General features: G+C 39.4%; 1 protein-coding gene across 1 annotated transcript in view; it reads left to right on the plus strand.

The window, feature by feature from the left end:
* Positions 1–21,966, plus strand: part of LOC139739173 (inactive tyrosine-protein kinase 7-like) — a 101,254-nt gene that overhangs the window by 69,137 nt on the left and 10,151 nt on the right. Inside the window, exons 3-5 of the mRNA XM_071649791.1 lie at positions 1,531–1,818; positions 15,065–15,233; positions 17,095–17,222. Coding sequence (XP_071505892.1) covers positions 1,531–1,818; positions 15,065–15,233; positions 17,095–17,222 — 585 coding nt within the window. The remainder of the gene's footprint in view (positions 1–1,530; positions 1,819–15,064; positions 15,234–17,094; positions 17,223–21,966) is intronic.

The raw sequence follows: 21,966 nt of genomic DNA on the forward strand, positions 1-21,966 counted from the left end.
TGGGTTACACTGTAACACAACCACCAATTATCTCCAATATGCTGCAGCGGCACTTGTCACTTCAAAGAGCGTCGTCGATGGCAGCTTTCCAGCGATCAAGTTGCATGATCTGATCCAATCTGCCCTCCCCCTTTTTTTTTTCTGCTTCTTCTTCTTTTTCTTGCCTTTTTGTGGTCTCATCATGTATCTGCTGGATACTTCCATGTTTGGAAATACGGCTGCTTTGCTGCTTTGCTTTACCGATGTTGTTGTCACCTCCACAACCCAGCGTTGTGTGAGGATATCTTACCTGTGTACCTTTATCATGCCCTGAACTTGGAACCTTTATTCATCGTACTGTTGATCTGTTAATCTGCCTATTTATCTCACAGACATGATGCACCATTTAGATTGATTGAATTATAAAACACAGACATGTGATGAATATGCCTGAGTGTAAATGATACCCAGGTAACTATACACTAAATCTGTTTTATCATCAACATTTTGTAAGGATGTAAATGTATTTTGCAATATAAAATATGTTTATATTTTGTTTGTATCATTTGTGTACACAGTGTCTATAGGATGAAATATGGGTTCATATTTATGTGGTTTATTTCCGCCATGTTTTATTCTCGACAGAGAAGATGCCTTTTTTTATGGGATTCACACACTTTTTTTAAACTGTTCGTTTGCCTTGTTGCATATTCATGTTCTGTATCTTCACAATTAGCATGCAGCATCTAATTATAATGTTGTGATAGAGAGATTGCTTTGTATTGAAATCATCACCATGGCTAGATATTCAAAAGTGCATGATACAATTTTATTGTTCAATTAGTGCAGAAAATTTGTATTCTGTTCTAGTCAGTCATCACAGTCTACTAATTTCCAGTGAAATTTGTGATTTCATTGTAAATCAAGAGTACATATAGGTTGCTTCTGTGACAAAGATCTAGATAAGTTTATAAAATTAATATGAATTTTGAATGTGAGTATGAATGCATTTACCAAATATCTTCATAAGAGTAGATATATAAGTTTGAATGCAAATATAAATTTTAATAAACACTTACCTGTGAAATAATATGATAATGAGTTTGAATATAAAGTGAAAAGGCATTTTCAGAGGTATATCAAAATCATTCTCAACTATAAGATGCTTGTTTTGAGATGAATATTTTCATCATAAAAGCACCCAACTATGAAAGTTGATTGGCAAATCAGTAGATTAATTTACTTTGCAACTAGATGTTGGGTCCAGTTGGCTGATGATTACCTATTTTTTGTTTTTGATTTAGCCTTGTCTATACATTTCATCTCATTGGCAAGTTAATTATTTTTCCATCGTCAGCATATATCACATGTCGCCCATTTTCACTATCATTTGCCATGCTCACAGTGCACAGCTACAGCTACATTCTCCATGTTTGACTATTAACCCCTGCAGTGAATGTTTTGTTGCCATTGCTAACATGGAATGCTCGTCTCTGAATGCGCTCTTTCTCTCTCTCTCTGCCCCGCCTCCATCTCTCCACGATGACGTAGGGGTCGGTAGTGACGTGAGGGTGCAGCTAAAGAGCCCCGGCTCGCTGGAGGGTATCGAGGAGGGGGACCGAGTCACCCTTGTCTGCAAGGCCACGGGCAGCCCCACCCCGGATATCACCTGGTACAGGGACAACGCCCAGCTCGCGGCCGGCTCCAACGTGGATTTCACCACGAACCGGCTCAAGATCAAGAGCGTGACTGCGCAGGACAGTGGGTCGTATGAATGCCTCGCTGCGAATTCGGCAGGCTCGTCCAGGAGTTCTGATGGTATCACACTAGATATCGTTGGTACGTGGGAGCTTTGCACTTTTGCTGTCATACCTTATCACTCTTACAATTTGAATATTTCACTCAGCAAAGTAGCATCACACAAAAATGTTCAATTCTGCATTTGGCCATGAGCAATTTATCCATGACTTGTGTCCAGATTTACATTGCTTCTTGTTTTACATAATATTTGATGCAGTTTTTGTGGACTTTGGACTAGTAAGGTAAACACACTTGAACATAATCATGAAATTTGTTAATGGAGAAACTTTTACCTTTATTATTTAGTGGATTAGCTGTGACAGTGGTATCTGCAATGGCCATTTGATGCAAATGACAAGAACTATCTAAGTCTGTTGTTGCAAAAGACTGATATGTAGTCTTGTTTTCATGTTCATATTCAAGTTCATGTTTGACACATTCATAAAAGATACGACGTGGTTGGGGGGGGGGGGGAGGTTGGGTGGGAATGGAGTAATGGAAAACAGGAAACAAAAAGGGAGATCTTAGGATTGAGGGAAGGAACATGTCAAAGGTTTGTATGAATCTGTTCCCTTTTTTATGCATGAAATTGAATCAATGTTCTGTGTACATATTGCATGGCAGCAAGTCATCCACATGTCAGGCGGCAAGCATGATTGATAATCTTGCATGGAAAGTTAAGGAGAACACCCACAATAGAAGGGGAACCCTCGGCCGGTCGCAACCAATCCGGGGGAATCCTTCAAACGGAAATGAATTCATTGTAAAGGCATCAAGCAAAAGTCATGGCAGCTCTCAATTGGTGGTCGTATAGCGGCCACGACATGACGTATCAGGCGTGTGATAAATCATCAGTTGCCCGAAGTGCCGAGTAGTTGATATCAATTCCAGACCAGCACTGTCTCTCGAGGGCCAGGAAAGCATTAAAGGAATACTCTGCTCCGTTTTCATGTTAACTGTAATGTTTTTCTAAATTAAAACGAACAAAGTGTAAAACAGACATAACAGTGGGAATTTCATTACAGTCAGAATGAAAATAGAAAGTACTGGAAGTTACCATTTTCATGTGTTTGATGAAGCAGTGATACTTATTGGTCACAGGTAACCCATGAAAGATGAGTTGGTGATGTTATCAAATCACAACTCTTGGCTTTTTGGGTTTATTTTGTCTTAACCCATGAAAGATGAGTTGGTGATGTTATCAAATCACAACTCTTGGCTTTTTGGGTTTATTTTGTCTTGTTTCTTGAAAATACAAACAATTTTTTGTTTTGTTTCTTGAAAATACAAACAATTTTTGTTTTGTTGTCTTAGATTTATCAATTTAACTCTCTCATCTAAAAATTTGGACTACTTCAACATTACTCATACTCTAGACTACTGTTTTGCAAAGAATATATATTATATATATATTTTTTTTTTTTGGGGGGGATATTCTTTTGGCTTTTTTTGTGCAAAGGATATGTTTATTTGTTTTGGATTTTGACAAGTTTGTGAGGATTTGTAATGTATGCAAACTAACTTCTAGAAGAGGGTTACATCATTATTGCATACAATGTGCACAAATCTATGTTTTATTTGCCCAACTTCACTGATGTGCAGTCAGGTGAAATTTGTACATTTCATAATTGAGTTCTTTGTTTGTCCAAGTCCAATGAAATAACAATTATTCTGTGGGTTTAACTGTTCTTATCCATCATTTGAATTAATGTGAATGTAGAATGGGCTTTTACCACCCTTTACAGAGAGTCCTTAGAATTGATAGAACTCTGGTTTGTACGGGATACTCTCGTACATGAATGCTTAACAAGCCTAAGTGCAAAACAAAGCTTCCAGCACACACTCTCTCCCTACACACAAACACACACCCTCAGCTGCATGTTGCAGCCTCTCCAGTTATTACTTTTGTTATTATATATGATCTGTCGTACCGTTTGCCCATGGTGGCCATCCAGCAGAAATGCCAAATGAGTCCATGGCTGATGATTTATTTTTCTTTTGGGGTATCATGATATTCAGTTCTCAGAAACAAACAAATGAGAAAAAAAAAAAAACTAGAGCAAGATGGTGTCAAAAAATAATTTCATTAGTTTCTTGTGAGCTGAAATTCCATGATGGGTTTTGTTTAAGGATAATGATCATGTATTTTGTTTCTCAAAATGAGACTTCAGATTTTTTTTATGTTAGATGTGAGATGAACAGTATATTCCTATTTCTTTTATAACATTTATACATTGGTAATGCACATTTTTTTTTTTTTAATTCTATGTTCTTTTGAGAGATTTAGCCAGAATTTTGTTTGATTCCATGAGAATTTGAATGAAATGCGATTCAAAGAAGCACCGGAGGGAGAGATATAGTTGAAAATGTAAATATCATATCCTCCGTGAAAGATGCTGTCGCAAGGAGTGGTGCGGCCGACAAGACTGCTTTTGATGTCTGCCGTATTTGTTATTTCTGTGCCCGGAGTTTATCAATTTATATCTTGCCGAGAGCTAGGATTAGTCGGGGGTAGGGTGGGGTGGGAGAGATGCTTGGGGCAAGCAAGGAGTAATTGAATTATTCATGTTTTCTCATGAATCTGGGAAGTGATTGCAGGTGCTTATGGGTTGGGGGATTGATATCATGAGATATATGGTGTATGTGTGTCTGTGTGTCTGTCTGTGTGTGTGTGAGAGAGAGAATACATGTGTTCTGATTAGCTTTGAAATGGAAATTATCTTGCAGTGTCTTATGCCTCTTTTAGGGAATCATTGATGCGGCAAATATGGGGGCCTAGCCATAAAAAAAAAGTGATTATATGAACGCGACTGGACTAGAATTGTTGCTGTTGCTCGTATGAGAATACATGCACAGGTTTCGTGACTTGTGCAGATACATGTACATGTAAGTCCGCTTTAAAAGGCACCTGACTTCTCACACATGCATTGTGCACTATGTGTCTTCTTGTGTGTGTGTTGTCTGTCTGTCTGTTTGTCCTCCGTGCCACAAGATCATAAATGAGGGCTTGTGGAGTATTGCCGAAAACATTTGACATCACTGTGGATGTGAGCGTGTAAACGTAGTGAGGACTTCACAAGGGCTATGTAAGCACCATCTTTCTGGTTTTGTTCGCATCATGTGCATGTGAATAACCAAACCATGAATATCAGTGAGGATTATTAGGAGCACGAAAAAACTGAGCCAGTTACAATCATGACTTTACAAAATAAGAATAAGTTGTGCTGGGGGGGGGGGGTGGGAGGGAAGGATTAAGCGTACTGGAAGACAGGGAGATGTCAACTCTACTTCCAATAAAATGATGATGCCGTGCTTCGCAAATCTCATTACATCCTCAGTCTTATCTTTGTGCCTGGTAAAATATCAGAGAAAAAAAGATGAAGATCAAATGTCAAAACAAGATTTAACTAGGGTCTGCGACTACACAACTAAGTGCACTCCTATCAGTACATTTAAATCAATTATGACTGTATCAGCGGGTGTAGCAGTTTCCATTAATTGGGTCAGACAAGTTGAGGATACCATTTTTTGAGGGAAAGTGAGGGCAGGCTTGCAGCTTGGAAGAAAGAACGTGTAACTGGGAAGAGGAGTAGATGGTAGATGTTCATCCCACTGTGGTACCTCTCGTCGTATGAGATCTTGGATGGATAGAGGAAGTATTGATCATGCTCCTACTGTAATCGATAGGAGTGGCAGGCATCTCAAACCGTGGTTAGAATCGCTGGTGTGGTGAGTAATGTTTCCCAGCAGTTGGGGCCCAGGTGCCAAAGATGTTCTCGCAAACGGAATCCTCCCTTTCCGCTGCGATCCCCAGCCACTCATCTGGCCGGAGATGGAGTGAGGGACGCTGCTAGAATAAATACAGGAGGTGTCGCGGGGAAATGAAATGAAAACTACGGTGTGAACGACTGTGAAGTGGAATGGACAGTATTGGTCAGTCATCGACCACTACCATGTGAGGTGTTTACTTTGACCACCCAACCGAAGCATTTCAAGATCAAGTGCATGTAATTATCATTGTGCTCTATCATCAGTGAATATTTCCATTGTTCAGTGCTCAGTAGCTCACATCAAATCATCAAGTGGTATATATGTTGCTGTCGGCAAGTTGGAATTTGGGTCACGGTTTTATATTTCAATTAAAAGTAGATAGTTTTATACATCTGAGGAAATGTGAGAAAGGAAGGAAAAATTCCCTGACTGAAGAGTATCAAAGATTGCTCTGGACAAAGAAATGATAAATTTAGTACAAATTTGTACGCTTGTGTTCTGTATGCATTTGTGGGAAGTTCTTTAGTTTACAAAGTGTGAAGAAAGCCAGGTTTGATTATGTGCTATTGGGTTGGGGGGGGGGGGGGGGGGGGGAGGGAGAGCCCTGTTCGATTCTTTGGCCAAATCCACAGTTTGAGGGTCATAAGAATCGCTATGAGCATATATTGTCCTGCCTTGACAACAAACAATGTGGCAGAAATGATCAGATATTTGTGGTTTCACACCATTTTTTAAAATTCTTTCCAAAGAGGGAGAGTTCATGATCAGATGCCAGTTCTGTGTACTGAGAGGGGGAACAGAAGGCATTGGTGTAGCAGGCCGCCTGACAAGGAGGTGCTAGAATACCAGGGAGCCAATAACTGCTGTTACAATTGTCTTACCCCCAGCCCCCAGGCTAACCGCTGGCTTGTGTTTTTTTATGATCGTTGCCAGCCTCTCCTTGCACAAACACTATCCAGCAATAGGGCAAGTCCCTTGGCGATAAAAATTGCCCATAAAAGGGGGGCCAATTTGCATCGAAAATGGCCTGCATTTCGTGCCCCCCATAAACGCCTGGCTACTTGAGAGCAGATACACTGGAACTCTCTCTATGTGCGCTGTGGCGAAGAAAAAAATATAGACATATGTATCTTTCCTGCTATTTTGAGAATGGACATGTGTTTCCCATAAAGATAAAGATATGCTTGCGATTTTTATCGTGCTTGTTAGGATGGTGCGTGCTTGTTAGGATGGTGCGGCAACTAGCAGGCTGACTGCGGCAGTGAGTTATAGCAGTAGTTCTGTATATATTGACAGTTCAAGTTAGTTTCATCTTGTCAAACAGTGATGATGAAATGAGATGGACACTCCTTTATTTAAAACTTATCGCCTTTTGTTCACCGTTCGCCGTGCAACACTCGAGTGCTTTCTTCACTGATTGGTACAGATGCCTCGATATTAACTGTCAATAAAAAGAGATTACCTAATCCGTATTGTGTCACGTCCATGGTCTTCCAGTGGGTCATAGATTGCTTTCACACGCACCGAGAGTGCATAATTTGAAACAGGATTGAAATGACACATCACTAGAATCATGATTCAAATCGTGCATTTTTGCCGTGTGAATGCAAACTGGAATCGTGGAGGACGATTTAAATCGTAACTCCAATCGTGTTTCAAATGACGGTTCGGAGGTGTTTTCCAGTCGTTGTTCACCAGAATTATGGAATGAAACAGTCATGTGTACAGATTGACCTCCAAACTGTGTTTCTGGGGAGGTGCTTACTGTGTCCTTTCAAATACTTCCGCAGAGAAACTGCACTCCTCAAATGCTCGCAGTGCAGTCAAAGCGCGAGTGCATTTTACCGCTCAAGAGTGATTGATGGCAACTCGGAAAGAAGCCACACCTCCCCTCCTCGCTCTGAAATTCAAAATCTCAGAATCTGCTAATCTTTCCTCGATCGTATGTATAGACGATAATTTGAATCATAATTGCAATTTAGTAATTGTAATTCAGCATTGCATTCACTGTGTACGCAATATATTTAGCGAGTCTAAATTTTCGCGAATCGGGACTTCCCGAAAATTTCGCGAGTGGTTAAATTCGCGATCGTGGAGTCCTGTACTGAACAGAGAAAATGTATACGCGTACGTCACATTCATATCGGCATTAGAGTCAATATTTTCGCGTGTTTTTAATTTCGCGAATAGCAGCTGACTTGCGAAAATTCGCGAAAATAAAAACCTCGCGAAATATTCGGCATATACAGTACATTTCTCGACTGAAGTGGAAACAGTCTCGGGCACATTGCTACACCTGAGCAGGTTTGTTAATCTACAACTAGGTCAGGTTTGGATGGGTTGGATGAATCCTGATGAAAAAGCTCTGAAGGTTAAAGGGATGGTACAGTATTGGTGGAGATGAGAATTGGGCTTTTAACTTTTTGCGAGATATCAAGAAAACACTTATGAAATAGTACAGATCATACCATATTAAGAGGAATTCAAAGTTTATTTGATGAAAATCGGGTTTGGAATGACTGAAACATCCAAAAAACAAAGCGATTGTAATAAAATGTGGGTCCGACACTCTATTAGAATCGCTCTGTTTTGGATATCTCAGCCATTTCAAAACCAATTTTTCATCAAATAAGCATTGAATTCCTCATGTAATTACATGCTCTTTCATATTTCATAAGGAGTTTCTCATTTATCTCACCAAAAAATGTTAGAAACCTGAAATTAGGTCTCAACCAAAACTATACGATCCCTTTAAGCTAAGTGTCTGGGCACACTGAGGGTTATGGGGCAATGTTAGGGCATCTGTTAGTTGTCCTTTTTATACCTGAACAAGAGTATACCGAGAGTATTCAGAGCCAAGTGTGCAATGTAATACAGGTTTTTGAATGAGATTGTTAATATTGTTTTGTGATTTCTTGGTTGGATTTTTCTGTGTGCTCTCTTTTTTTTTTGTGTGGTTTCTTTGGGGTTTTTTTTTCTGTGAAATGAATTTACCCTCCTAATTGTGAAAATGTGTATTTTGTGCTTCCATTGAAAGCTTTGCGTGGATTATGGCAGAAAATGAACATGTTTGTATCAGATACAAAAATTCACTGAGGCAGAAATGTAGCATACATAGTGAGGTTTTGTTTGCTTTGCCGAATGAATTCACAAAGATGTACTTGTATACAAATTGTCTGACAGCCCCCCCCCCCCCCATGTGTCTCTCTCTCACTCTCTCTCCACACCATTGTTGTAGAGAAAAGACATGTTACATGGGATATTAGAAATTCATGAATGAAACAGAAACAGCCTAGACTTTGGCAACAGTTGGTAACAGATTGATGCACGTCAACCTAAAAAAGAGAAGAGAAAAGTTTCTATAGAAAGTCGCATAATGCGGAACTGCATTGGCATACGCATAAAATGAGATGTGCAAACAATCCTTCCCGCGGAGAAAAATGCACATTGTGGAGATTCGAGGAGACTTTGTTGTAACATCGTCAGGATCAAACGCGGGGACTGGATATCTTTTCTTCTGCGAGGGTAGCGGCAGACTGCCGCCTACCTCAATTCAAGGTGTTTCATGCCTCACTACATCCCATGGTGTAGACCTTTGCGAATCAGCCAGCCTTAAAGGGACGACTCAGATATGGCACTGGGAAAGAACTAGCTCGGCTCCTGGATTTGTTTTTCTTTCCTCCACGTATTTCTGACAACGAGAGAAAATCTGCTTTTCCAACAACTAGAATCAGACATAAAGAGCACAAAAGGAGATATTTGAATGTCACACTTTTCAACTGGTTAGATGCATAGACATGGTTGTATTTGCAATGCAATCCCATCAGACCAATGGCATCATTGCAGAAGGTTCATCTTTTATATCCTAAAGCTCTGGTGGTCCAAGACAGTAGATCCAAGTCCTCAAGGCAATTGATACTGTATAATTGTCAAAGGTACTGCATGTTCTATTTTCACAAGCTTGTCATGTTATGCTTCATCAAAGAGCGTAGTTTGATTCCCTAAGGGGCTCATGCTTGTGGGAGATTGCCAATGGTAGTAGCACTCGAGGGTTGCAGGTAAAGGTGCTAAGAGATCATTTATTAAGTGAAAATGGACTTGTGTAGGGGGTATAGATTGCAGACTGGTGACCTAGAAATGTATCAGTGATGACAGGAGGATCCACTGAGGTGTTGAAGAGGGAGCCCTCCTCGTTATGAATTATAGATCGACAGTATCTTTCATGAGGTATCTGAATCATGAACACCTCGTCAAGGTCGACCTTCTTGCTGTTGTTGCTGTTGATTATAAAGTGACACATGCAGGAAGGAATTTGAGGGCATTTTAATCCGTGATTCGAGTTTTCTGTAGTAATGTGTCTCTGCTCAATTCTTAAGGTTTTGAGAATATGGATATTGGATGGGGGGGGGGGGGTAAAGAAAGAGGTAAAGAAAGAGGCTGTGGTTAGAGACACTATTGATACTCGGATACTCGAGATAGACCTACTGGTTTGTGTTTAATCCATGAAAGAGTCTGTCAAGATACTGTGGAGTACAGGGTTTGAAGATTGAACATCTCTCATTCTGAAACCACTTTGATGGTTACAGTTGATATGTACCAAAACTATGCCCTGAATTAAAAAAAAATATCTGCCTACAGTAGCATGGGTTTTATATGTGTTTGACAATTGTATTAAACTGCCCCCCCCCCCCCCCAATGAGAGAAAAAAAAAGGAAAGGAAAAAGAGTATTCATCGTTCATGAGTTCTGCCAGCGACTGAGTACAGTGTCGACCCTTTATGATAATTGTCAAGTACACCAGGGAGCTGGGATCTCTTTCCACTTCCAAGAGTACACCTACAACTGTACAAGTATGTGTTGTGTTGTGTGTTCTGGTACCAGCCAGCAAAGTACTGACATACCATGAAATATCCAAAATATGATTGTGCTCACTACTTTCTAGCCATGCTTGTGCGTGGAGATTTGTGTAGTGAGCTGAAATACCACAGTGATCCCTCACCCTTGGCCAGGAGAACTTATGGTTGCCCTCCTTGGTTTACCAGCCTTGTGGCTGCCAGACCAGACAGACTGGTCTGCGGCTGAACTCTGCCCCGTCTGAGCAGGCTATTGTCCTATTTGGCCGACTGCTTGCGCATTTTTCGATGATGAGTGTTATATGGGGGCTGGAGTATATGCGCCCCACTGGTTGAAACCGTTGAGGTGCAGTCGGAAGTAAAATTGGTTATCTAATCTGAATGAACAACAATTGAGTGCCAGTACAATGGTCTTGTGTACAGAAGCTCATCTGAGGGTTCAATTTGTGTTGTATAATACCGTAGTCTGCTGCAATTACTGGATGCACAATAGGATGAACTTGTACTAAAAAGTAATTGTAAGAATTGTAATGTAGCTTATCTCCAGCAGTAGTTTATTGACATGTTCCAGTGTTCTCAGAATGGCAGCCACAGTAGTGGGGTATTATGTGGGGTGGTATGAAATATAAAATGAATATGAATGCTGGAATTTCCATGATTGAATAAGGAACTTCTTGTAATAATAATATTTGCCTAATCTGTGTTAAAATTATTTAAAAAAAACCTTCAGTGCTATGGTTAGCTATATGTTGGGTCTCTGTGCTTTGCCTACATTAGTGGAATTGACACTGATACTAATTACCAGGATACAAATCTCAGGATTTGCATCGCAATCCAAATCTCGAGATCTTTACCCTTGTAGACCCAATAATCTTGCGAGACAGTGTGATCAGCATAGCAATTCAAATCCCAAGAAATTGTGCAATTGCTATTTCGGAATTATCGAGATGATTTGAGAAATAGTGTGATAATTTGCACTGCAGTGAGTGTGGGAATGCTGGATTAAAAAAAAAAATCTTGAGATTTTTCATTCAGTTATTCAAGACACCTCCCTGAAAACACACATCACAACAGCTCATGAACACAAGGGTAAGGGTCACCATTTCGGTAGATGTCGGACATGCGCAGTTTGGTCGACAGATTATTGTGATCGGCAAATAGCGGGATATTTCTGTTCCTACGAACGGGCGTAAAAAAAATCTTGGCATTTGGATTGTGATCAACATTCCGCCATTTTGTCTTAACACTATTGAGTCTTCGATGATGATTCATGGAAGACATCAAAACAAGATGGTGGAGCAATCGGTAGTCACAATTTACCCCGTCAAGAATGTCCAAATTGTCATGTTTTCCTTCTGGAACCATAGCACACACACACGCATGATGTGTCCGACAGCACTTTTGTAATTCATGAAGCCGACCGGGATGGATGGAACTTTGTTGAGAATGAGTCAGCTGAGGCTCGTTCTGTGTTTGAATTTTCAAGTAGTCTTCCTCCGTTTCCGTGTGCTCTGAGTGGAGTGGGGTGTGACATTACGAATGGAGATTGAGATGTTGGATGCAGGGGAAACAACCTGCCTATATTTGGTGCCTCCGCACACTCGCAGGACGGCTCTCCCTTTCACGCAGCCATTGCCACGCCGAAACCCAATGCGCCCTCATCAATCCAAATCTTGCCGCTTATCAAAATGGGTTCCAGCAGCCCCAGGGCTTGCAGGCAGGTCCTCCGGGGTTCGCATGAATGTTTAACAAGCATGTTTAATCCCATTCCACCTTCCCCCCCCCCTCCTTCTTCTGCTACTTATTCTGTCAGAAGTTTTGCGTTAGGGATAGAGGGAAGGAAACATGAATCGAGCATGATTTAAAACCTGTTAGGATCTTTGCTGATCCTCCGGTGCTGTCAAAAAAAAAGAAGTCCTACCTCAAGGAGAAGGCCGGGGCAGGTCGCTTCCTTTGATGGGGCGAGAAATGCACCCTGGGGCAAGCGCCAGCACTCCAGCCCAGAGTTGCGTGTTTCTGAAAACCTCCAGGGGGAACAGGGAAAGGGGGGCTTGCACAATGTGCTTAAGAAACATTCATGCATGCCTCATCTAGCATGCCATGCTTCGGCTGAAGTCGGTGCGAAGTCGGTCACATTTTGGTGCATTTGCTGGAAGTAAGTAGGAAAAATGAGGGGAAGTGTTTTCTTCCACCACACTAGGTCACCTAAATGGCTGGAAGAATTCTGCCAGCCCCTCACTTTCAAAGGCTACATGCCTCAAAGTTGTTAGTATGTTTGTTGTTGTTGTTGCTAATGTTGTTGTTATTATCGCTATCATCTACTGTAATCCGTACTTCCTTCATGAGTTAAAAGGGATGCCCTAAGTTGCTACAATAGCAGACCTTCATTTGTAAATTGTGTTTCTTTGCTGTTAGCATGAATTACTTTATTTGATGGACAAAAATGCCAAAGTACTTGTAAATTAATCCTGGATACCAATCTCATGCACAAAGCAAAATTACGTGTGAAAGCAAAATAAATGCCTGGTCATATGTACACTCTCAATCAATTATTTCTTTATTAGGATCTGCTCCATCGATTTAAAATGTATTTTATTTAGTAGAGGGCAAAATTTGAAATTGCCTCTGCCATGTATGGCTTCTTGGCATACTAGCTCACAAGTACTTCAGATATTTGCTTACTGCAGAAAACTTTGTGCTTTGTGTCAGAGGCAGATGGAATAGGAGTTAGTTAATGAAAAGTAATGGTAGGCTTAGGATGATTTACTTAGGTTGCAACAAGTGAGTGTGATGAAAAAGGGTTTAGATAGAGAGACATCAAAACTATAAAGAATCAAGCAAGTCATCAGGCTGGTGGTGGTGGTGGCTGGGGGTGTTCGAGCTGTCACTGCTCTGGCAAATTACCAATGCACGTAATATCTCATATGAATTACAGTACCCAGTGACATTTTATGGCAGGCCACAAGCTGTAACATGGTGGCTCTGAAGTTCATGGTAATCCTATGAGAGCTGCGTGGATTACTGTAGGTCTCATTGTCGGCAAGCTCAAAAGACATCTTGATTCACGTTCCATGATTGAAAAGTGTCCATCCTCGAACCAAACTCTTTTTTTTTTCAATGCATAACTTTTATCCTATGATGATTTGTTTATATAATTTGATGCAGGTTTTAGATATGAAATCATGCGTTTCATTGCATATACAGCCGCAATTTTCTATGTCAGACTCGTCAGACTAGTCTTTTGTCTGATTCTCCTTTCTGCCATTCATGTCAGGAGATTTTAATCTGTCGTTTGATAATCTCTGTCTCCGTATGTATCTGAAGAAATTTTCATATCTCTATTCACTGTGTCAGAATACAGGTACACTCTTTCTGTGAGATGGAACTACTGTCTTTTATAATTTCTCAGTACTATCCTTTCATCTCACTGTGCTTCCTATGTACCCCATATCTCTCTTTCTTCTTTAGTTTCATTTGTGATAAACTGAGATCAAATATTTTTGTCAGTTTTTTGTTGTTGTACAGACCAATATTTGAATTTTTTAAGTTCAAATGTATGCTTCAAATTTGTGTCTCCTCTCCTTTTCTCTCTCTCTTTTTTTAATTTTCCGGGGGGGGGGGGGGATTTGAGGGGAGGGGGTTTAGAGATGCTTGTGCCTTGTTTCTGAGTCGACTGAGCTCCTCTATGTGACTCATTTCTCCCTCAAGGCTTTCCTAACAGAATTCCATCTTAATCATTTATAACTGCCGTGTCTAGCTAGAACTCCCTCTCATGCAGCTGTAGGGAAAGATAGAGAGAGATACATACATCATATATTCGGAGGAGACCATGTAGATGGGAGTGTATATATATCTTGTAATCTACTCCAAGTTGTAAAGCGAGGGTTTTGAGGAAGTGGCAGGATGAGATTGGGATGTTTTTCTTGAAATCATTCTGGGCTATATGCTGTCTGCAATACTTCATTAAGTTACCTGTTATACAACTTGACCAGGTTAATTAAGTGGTCTTGACCATTTTTTTTTTCACCCACAAGACACGCATGAAACTCAGGTTCGTTGTAATATGTGATATGTGTAATATGTGTAATATAAGTTATAGTCAGCTACCATGTTTGTATGCTTACCCTATTGATATTGATGTGGTATTCTTGTTTATATCTTTTTTTATTTTCTGTTTATTCCTTATTTGGTGAGCTAAGTGGTGGAGGCTAAACTTTATTCTCACAGGGAAGTATTGTACGTAGATTGCAGGGCAACTGTGTAGAAGGCACTTATTAGTGTGCACAGTATATCTTCCGACAACACTTTGAAAAGGATTTCAGTTCAATTCAATTATCATTTGTTGTTTCTTACAGTTCTAAAAAAGAACAAATATATATATATATATATATATATATATATATATAACAGTAAAGCCTAAAATAAAGCTTATATATTAAGTGGTAAAGAAAGGATTTGTTTCTTCACCGTTGAAAAATGTTCCACTTTGATCCCAAATTCCAAAAATCAATAAGTATGAAACTGAACAAGGATGTTCTATCAGTGGCATTGAACATGCTACAAAACCTGATACTGCAAGATATGTGTATCTGCTGATAACCTTCAAACTTGTGATATGTCACACCCTTATGTGAGTATTTTGAACCCTCTTTATCATTGCAGATTCCAACATACCAGTCATTGTAACCCCTCCCGAGGATGCTCTCCGAGTCAGTGGAGATTCCGTCCATTTCGACTGCATCTTCAGCGGTGACCCCTCACCTCCGGTGGAGTGGTTCATCAACAAGAAGGGAGAGGACCCATTGGCACTCCTGAACGAAACCAGCACTGGGTACGTGATCGTGGAATCCTATATCCTCTGCTCGCTCAATATCCTGCAAGCTTTACTCCATCCTTCTCTCTTCCTCTCACTCTTTCGTTCTCCCTCAATCTATCTATCTATCTACCTATCTCTCTATCTACTTTATCTAGCTATCTATCTATCTATCTCTCTATCCATCTATCTATCTCTCTATCTATTTATCTATCTATTGTATCTATCTCTCTGTCTATCTATCTGTCTATCTGTCTATATATCTATCTACTGTATCTATCTATCTATTTATCTATCTATCTAGCTATCTGTTTATCTATCTACTGTATCTATATATCTATCCGTCTATCTATCTACTGTATCTATCTATCTATCTATCTATCTACTTTCTGTTTCTCTATCTATCTATCTATCTATCTATCTATCTCTCTCTCTTTCTATCTATCTCTCTATCCATCTATCTTTCTCTCTCCATCTATCTCTCTCTCTCTCTCTATCTACTGTATCTATCTCTCTATCTATCTCTCTGTCTATCTATCTCTCTGTCTATCTATCTATCTATCTATCTGTCTATCTATCTATCTACTGTATCTATCTATCTATCCGTCTATCTATCTTCTGTATCTATCTATCTATCTGTCTTATCTATCTATCTACTTTCTATTTCTCTATCTCTCTATCTCTCTCTCTCTGTCTATCTATCTCTCTATCTATCTATCTATCTATCTATCTATCGAACTCTCTATTCATCTCTCACATCATGTATAGCGATGAGAGAAATTCGAATCAATATTTTGGGGGCTATCAAACAGCTGGAACTAAGTCAGGCTGAGGGTACACCACTCTTGGGATCGATGATGGTGTAGTGATACTGTGAGAATATTCGATGTCAGCCAGTCACTTCATAAGCCTTTTGCAGGAAGAGTGTTTGATTTTCTCGTCTTGAAAGAGGAATGTGTAGCAGCAGGAATGCTCGCCTCAGTGAAATATTGTTTTGTAGATCATAAATTGAGAATGTCTAGTATTCATTTTGGAAGGACATATTCTGAAAGGATATCCAAATCTAAGATAGAAGAGAAATACTGTTTCATAGAGCAGAAAAACATGTTGCATTTACACGAGAACATCATTATAACAAACTACTTTGGACCATTGAAATTTCCTCATTATATTTGTTATCTTGTTATATCACGAATAAAAACAAAAGAATATAAAGGTATGGCACCTTCAAAATTACCCTGTTATATCAGGCATCTTGTTATATCAGTGATAAAAACAAAAGAATACAAAAGGAATGGGGCCTGCAAATTACTTTGTTATTCCAAGTATCTTGCTATATTTGACCTTAATGTACCGAGGTTCCACTGTGTCTTGTGAAAGAGACTTTTCATATTCTGGCATGTCTATGGATGTGAGAATCTGTGTTCAGTTGCCTTTTAGGACCACTGCCATTGTACTGTTCACTGGTGTTGTATCATAACACAATCTGTGTAACTCTAAGCTACATTCTGCATAAATTGAGTTACCTGATGTAATGCCGCTGAGTGGTTTCTCAGTTTTAGTGAATCAGTACTCAAAGAGATGGGAAATGTTCACCCAAGCTGCCTCAGAGTACCAGGGGCCTCTGTGCATTATACCTTTTGTAGCACAATGTTGAAGATGTTTTTATGTCTTTACATTATACCTTTTGTCGCACAATGTTGGAGATGTTTTTATGTCTTTACATTATACCTTTTGTAGTACAATGTTGAAGATTTTTTATGTCTTTACATCGCTACATTAATGTAGAAAGTTATGGTATATTTTTTATCTGTAACAACCTCCTTATTTATTTTTCTTTTTTAACATTTACTTCTCATCTATCCATGAAAACATGCAGGACATACATTTTCCCAAATGGAACCCTCCGAATGGACAATGTCCAGGACTCGGACGAGGCCAGCTATCAGTGCATCTGCATCAGTGACCACGGTAGACCGCACGCCTCCGCCACTCTCACCATCGCAAGTAAGTGGGACTAACACCTACAGTTGGCTAATCACATCTGTAGGGAGAGTAAAGCTGGTGTGCAGACCACACATTGCGCCTTCGGACACTGTCGTAAAAAGGCTCTGGCCAGTTCTTGCCATTTGGCAACACTCATGGTACTGTGTTACTGTGAACACAGGAACTTGCATGAATCTTGTACAGAGCAGAAAGAGATCCTGAAATCGATGTATCGGTGATAGACACCCCCATATGTACCTCACATGTAGGACTCTTCATATGTATTGTGCACAAAAGTAGAGCAGGGTGTGATATTTCTGGAAGTCATGTGAACAGAAGAAATCCCTGCTTGTGAAGAATATGTAAAAACATGTCATCATAGGCCTGTTCATAGGGTACACACAAAGGAAATGTGTTGATTTTATTGCGTTGAGACTTTTGAAGATTAACCCGTTGAGGACAAGCTGATTTTTATGCATTTCCTATAAACACCTGCCTGAGTATACCTGGGACTAGTCTTCAGTGGGTTAACAACATTCCAGACATGGAGCAAGAGGATTATCAGAGATGAAAATGATCATAGTGGTAGATGACTTTATTAACATTCATATCTCCTTAACTCTTTGCTTTTGATTGTTTGTCTCGGTTCTTGCGGATTCTTAATGAACCAAGACTTTTGCTCTGCTGCACCCACTCTCTAGAAATGTCTCCCTTGGGTACATACTCTTTGATGTTTTCCTTTGAACGTCAGGTGTTGGGAATATGTGGGGTGTCTTTGATGGTTCAGATGAAATGATGTATGCTCAAAAAGTGCATCTCTGGAGACCACCAGGAAATTCTGTAAATTAAGTGATATTAGTGCTATATCCTGTCCTATTGACGGAAGTAATTCAAGCCAGACAAGGCAACTGATCCCCTCTGTACTTCATAACTCCCAGACATTTTATCAGAGAGTGGGGACCCCATGCCCTCAGCTCTAGCCCTCGACAGAAGAAGGTCTGGGTTGTCTTCTGGTGAGATATTTTATCCAGTGGTATGTTCAAACAGGACGAAAATTCTGAAACATTTCTGTCAGTAAAGGGGTCAATAACTTGACCTCTTCTTGCAAAGCCTCATGGGATAGCCGCAGCACCAGAGTCAAACTGGCAACAGCTGCTTGGTAGTGACAACATTCTCCTCAATGCCTAAGGTTTCTTTAAGTTTTTCTCAGACTTTCTCTGTAAGAGGGAGAAAAAGTTGAACTTTCAACTCTTTGAGAAACCACATCTTGAACTTTGAGCGTGGAGGGAGACAGTAACCCCTGTGTCAACTTTATCGAAACGAGATGCTACAGACATAGGCCTAAATATTCAACCTTGAATGACGCGCCTGTAAAGCAACAATAACGACAATAACAGCAACAGACTAAAACTTGGTCTTTGAGTGTGTATCTGTGTGTGTAAGTTTTGATTTTTCCCTTTGGCTCCAGTTCATGAAATGCATGCACGTTTGGACCAGAAGCTATCAAATCTACTGGTCCAAGCGGCTGGTATAGTGATCCTTAGTTGTGGTTGTTTTTACCAGCCTGTTGGAATGCATGATGCACCTGTTGGTATGCACACAACAGCCGTATAAAATTCAAAACAAAACCAAACAAAAGGCCCAGCAGTGAATGACCTCCTGGCATTTCTTTCCACATAGAATGACAAGAAAAAGACCAGGATGCCGCGAAAAACAGTATGAGCAAGTCTTTGTGTTTGTCTGTGCACAAAATACAGCATTTTGAAAGAGTTAGCAAAATAACACATTAGTGTTGCTAGGATTCATGTTAGCTACTCATCATGACCACCGGAGCAGTTTGTGTTGAGCACCCTCATGTATTCATGTATATGAAGGAATGATGTTTATAGTGAGGCTAGAATTATTCATAGTCAGAAATGCTTCCTTTTGAAACTCCGAGATACATATGAATGGATGCAGTAATTTCATTTTAGGACGGACTCACTGAATTTAACCCATAATGATTGAATTTGCAAATTACATTGCTTTGAATATACTGCCATAGGGTGGACGGAGCAATACTGAAATTAAATCTAATATACTCCAGGAGACCACAGCAGTTGACCATGACAGTTGTCAACATCTAAAGGTAGCCACACAGGTGTGGATTTATTGGACTGGTGCAACAGGCTCTTTTTGTCCCACATCAGCATTTTACACCTCAAGATTATGGCTTCTTTATAAGATTGTTGTTTATGAATATTACTTTGTGTATATGTGATACAGGATGTCTTCTCTCTTACTACGCACTCAATGAAAACACTTATCAAATGACTGTGATTAAGTTGTCCTATTCTGTTCTGACAAGTGATGTGGTATTAGCCTGTTGAGGCCGAGTCCTGAGTATACTCGGGCAAGCCCATCCTCAACGGGTTTAAAAAAAATGATAGTAATTATGATAATTGTAGATTTGTATTGCACAGTTTTTATAAGAATGTACTCAACTGCACATAACAATATAATCAAAATAAGAGAGACATAGATTAATAGATAAATGACATAAAAGTAAATCTTAACTGGAAATCTTACAGTATGATGGGGATACAAAATTAAAAGGGAGTGATAATAATATAGGTCAAATCATAAATAAAAGAAATTCAAAAAGCCTACAGAAAAATAAAGAGCAAAAAGATTGAGCACTGTCCATGACATATTTCAACATCATTTTTCTTTTTTTAATACCCAGATATCACTCTATATTTTTGTCTTACAACCAGGTTTACATGGATGATGTCATTCTTCAATTCATAGCACAGTGCCATTTGCTCCAGTCTAATCTGAGCATTGTGACTTATAAGAAATCCACTGATTTCTTGTTTGATAGTAATGTCAGAATCTTTATCCCTTCTCAGAGGATATTGGGCTGTGCTGTAGTCAGAATATCAAAAAAAAAAATACTAGGACATTTTACCAACAGGACGTTGCAGTATTCCCCCCATGTTGCATTCCCTACTTGTTCAATCATAGACTTTAATAACATGCCATCTTTTATGATGGGGTTACCGGTATATAGCACGATGCAACCTCATTTCAAATCGACGTCATTCCTTACAAATCGTTCCGGTCTTTGTAGATGTATGGTACGGACTTATGTCAACAGACATTTACTTCAGCATAGAGCATGCAATCTTACAAAGACATAACCATGATATCATGAGCTGCAAGAAGAGCTGAGTATTGACTTTGAATATTGTAGTCAGATGTAATAATGTTCATTCCCGTCCGTACAGAAAGAACCTCGTCTATTTGTGCCTGGAAGCTTGGCAGGCATTTCATTTTGGTGGGGGAATTATGGGTGCTGGAAAATTGAACTTCATTTCCACGCTCTGTTTCATGCTCACAGTGTTTTTAAAATCCTTGGGAGGAGAAAAATCTTGTTTCCCTTTCTAATCCCCCATCGTAAAGATTTGTTTTTACTTCATTTTTTTCCCTATGAATATATACAATTTGAAACGAAATCATGCCAATAGGGAGATGAGTTTGTTTTTCTTGGGGCGGAGAGAGGAGAAGGAAATGGGAAATTACATAACTGATGCACTTGAGTTCAAAAATTCGATGTTAAACAGAAATTGAATTTTATTGTATCTAGGTAGAACATCACGTGTAGATATGAGTACAGAAATATCTGTACTTACACAATTATCGCAATAAGTTCACAGTTTTCTGTGCATTTTGAGTTCAGTTGAAAGACACTGTTTTGTGTGTATTTTTTTGTTAAGAAAAAAACACTTTAGCTTCGTGCATGAGGGTATTTTGCAGATTTTATGAGGAAAATTTACTCAGTGGTTTCTTTATTGCACAAAAGAATACACACAAATGCTTTCATGTGCTTTCACACTCATACAAATACATATTTACATCTGAGTAACTCACAAAAGCATGCAGAAACCCAGTGACCTACCCTCTCTGTTTAGATCTGCCCTACCAAAATGATATTCTTTAGGTGCCCCTGGATAGCCAGAGCACTTTGCTAAGTTAAAGGGACTGTACAGTTCTGGTTGAGGTGAGGATTTAGCTTTTAATGTTTTGCGAGATATTCAGAAATCACTCTATGAGATGTCAAAGAGCATACAATTCTAAGGGGAATCTAAAGTTTATTTGATGAATATCGATTTTGAATGACTGAGATATTCAAAAACAAGGTGAAACAAGGAGATCCTAATAAAAGTCCTGGCCTGTTGCCTTTTATTATCATTATCACTTCTTTTTTTATCACGGCCATTTGAAAACCAATTTTCATCAAATGCACATTGAATCCTTCTTAAAATTACATGCTCTTTCATATTTCATAAGAGGTTTCTCATTATCTCACTTAGGAATGTTATAAACCTGAATCTTCCCCTCTACCAGTGCTGTACAGTCTCTTTAAATGAAAAGAGTTTGGCAGTTTGTATAAGCCAGGGTTTACCATTCAGTTATTGTTACCTGGTTTGCTGGACCCAAAGAAAATCAATGAATATTGAAATCTCAATTGCAGCAAATTACCATGTAATTTGCCAGTCGCTGTATACATTAGTTACAAAATACAAACAAACATTATGTCTCAGTCAACAGTTGTAAAAACACAAAACAAAACAAAACAAAAACCAGAACTTGCAGATGATTTATTAACAATGTACTTTGGTCAAATTAAATTTGCTGCCAGTTTCAGAAGTTACTCGGAACAACTGACGCACCGCTCAATATTTATATTTGTCAGTATTCAAAGTTATCTGAGAGTGTATGC

This window comes from Diadema antillarum, unplaced genomic scaffold (assembly GCF_040938485.1).
Source record: "Diadema antillarum isolate AM-2024a unplaced genomic scaffold, OU_Dant_1.0 scf00000029, whole genome shotgun sequence".
Lineage (NCBI taxonomy): Eukaryota > Metazoa > Echinodermata > Echinoidea > Diadematoida > Diadematidae > Diadema > Diadema antillarum.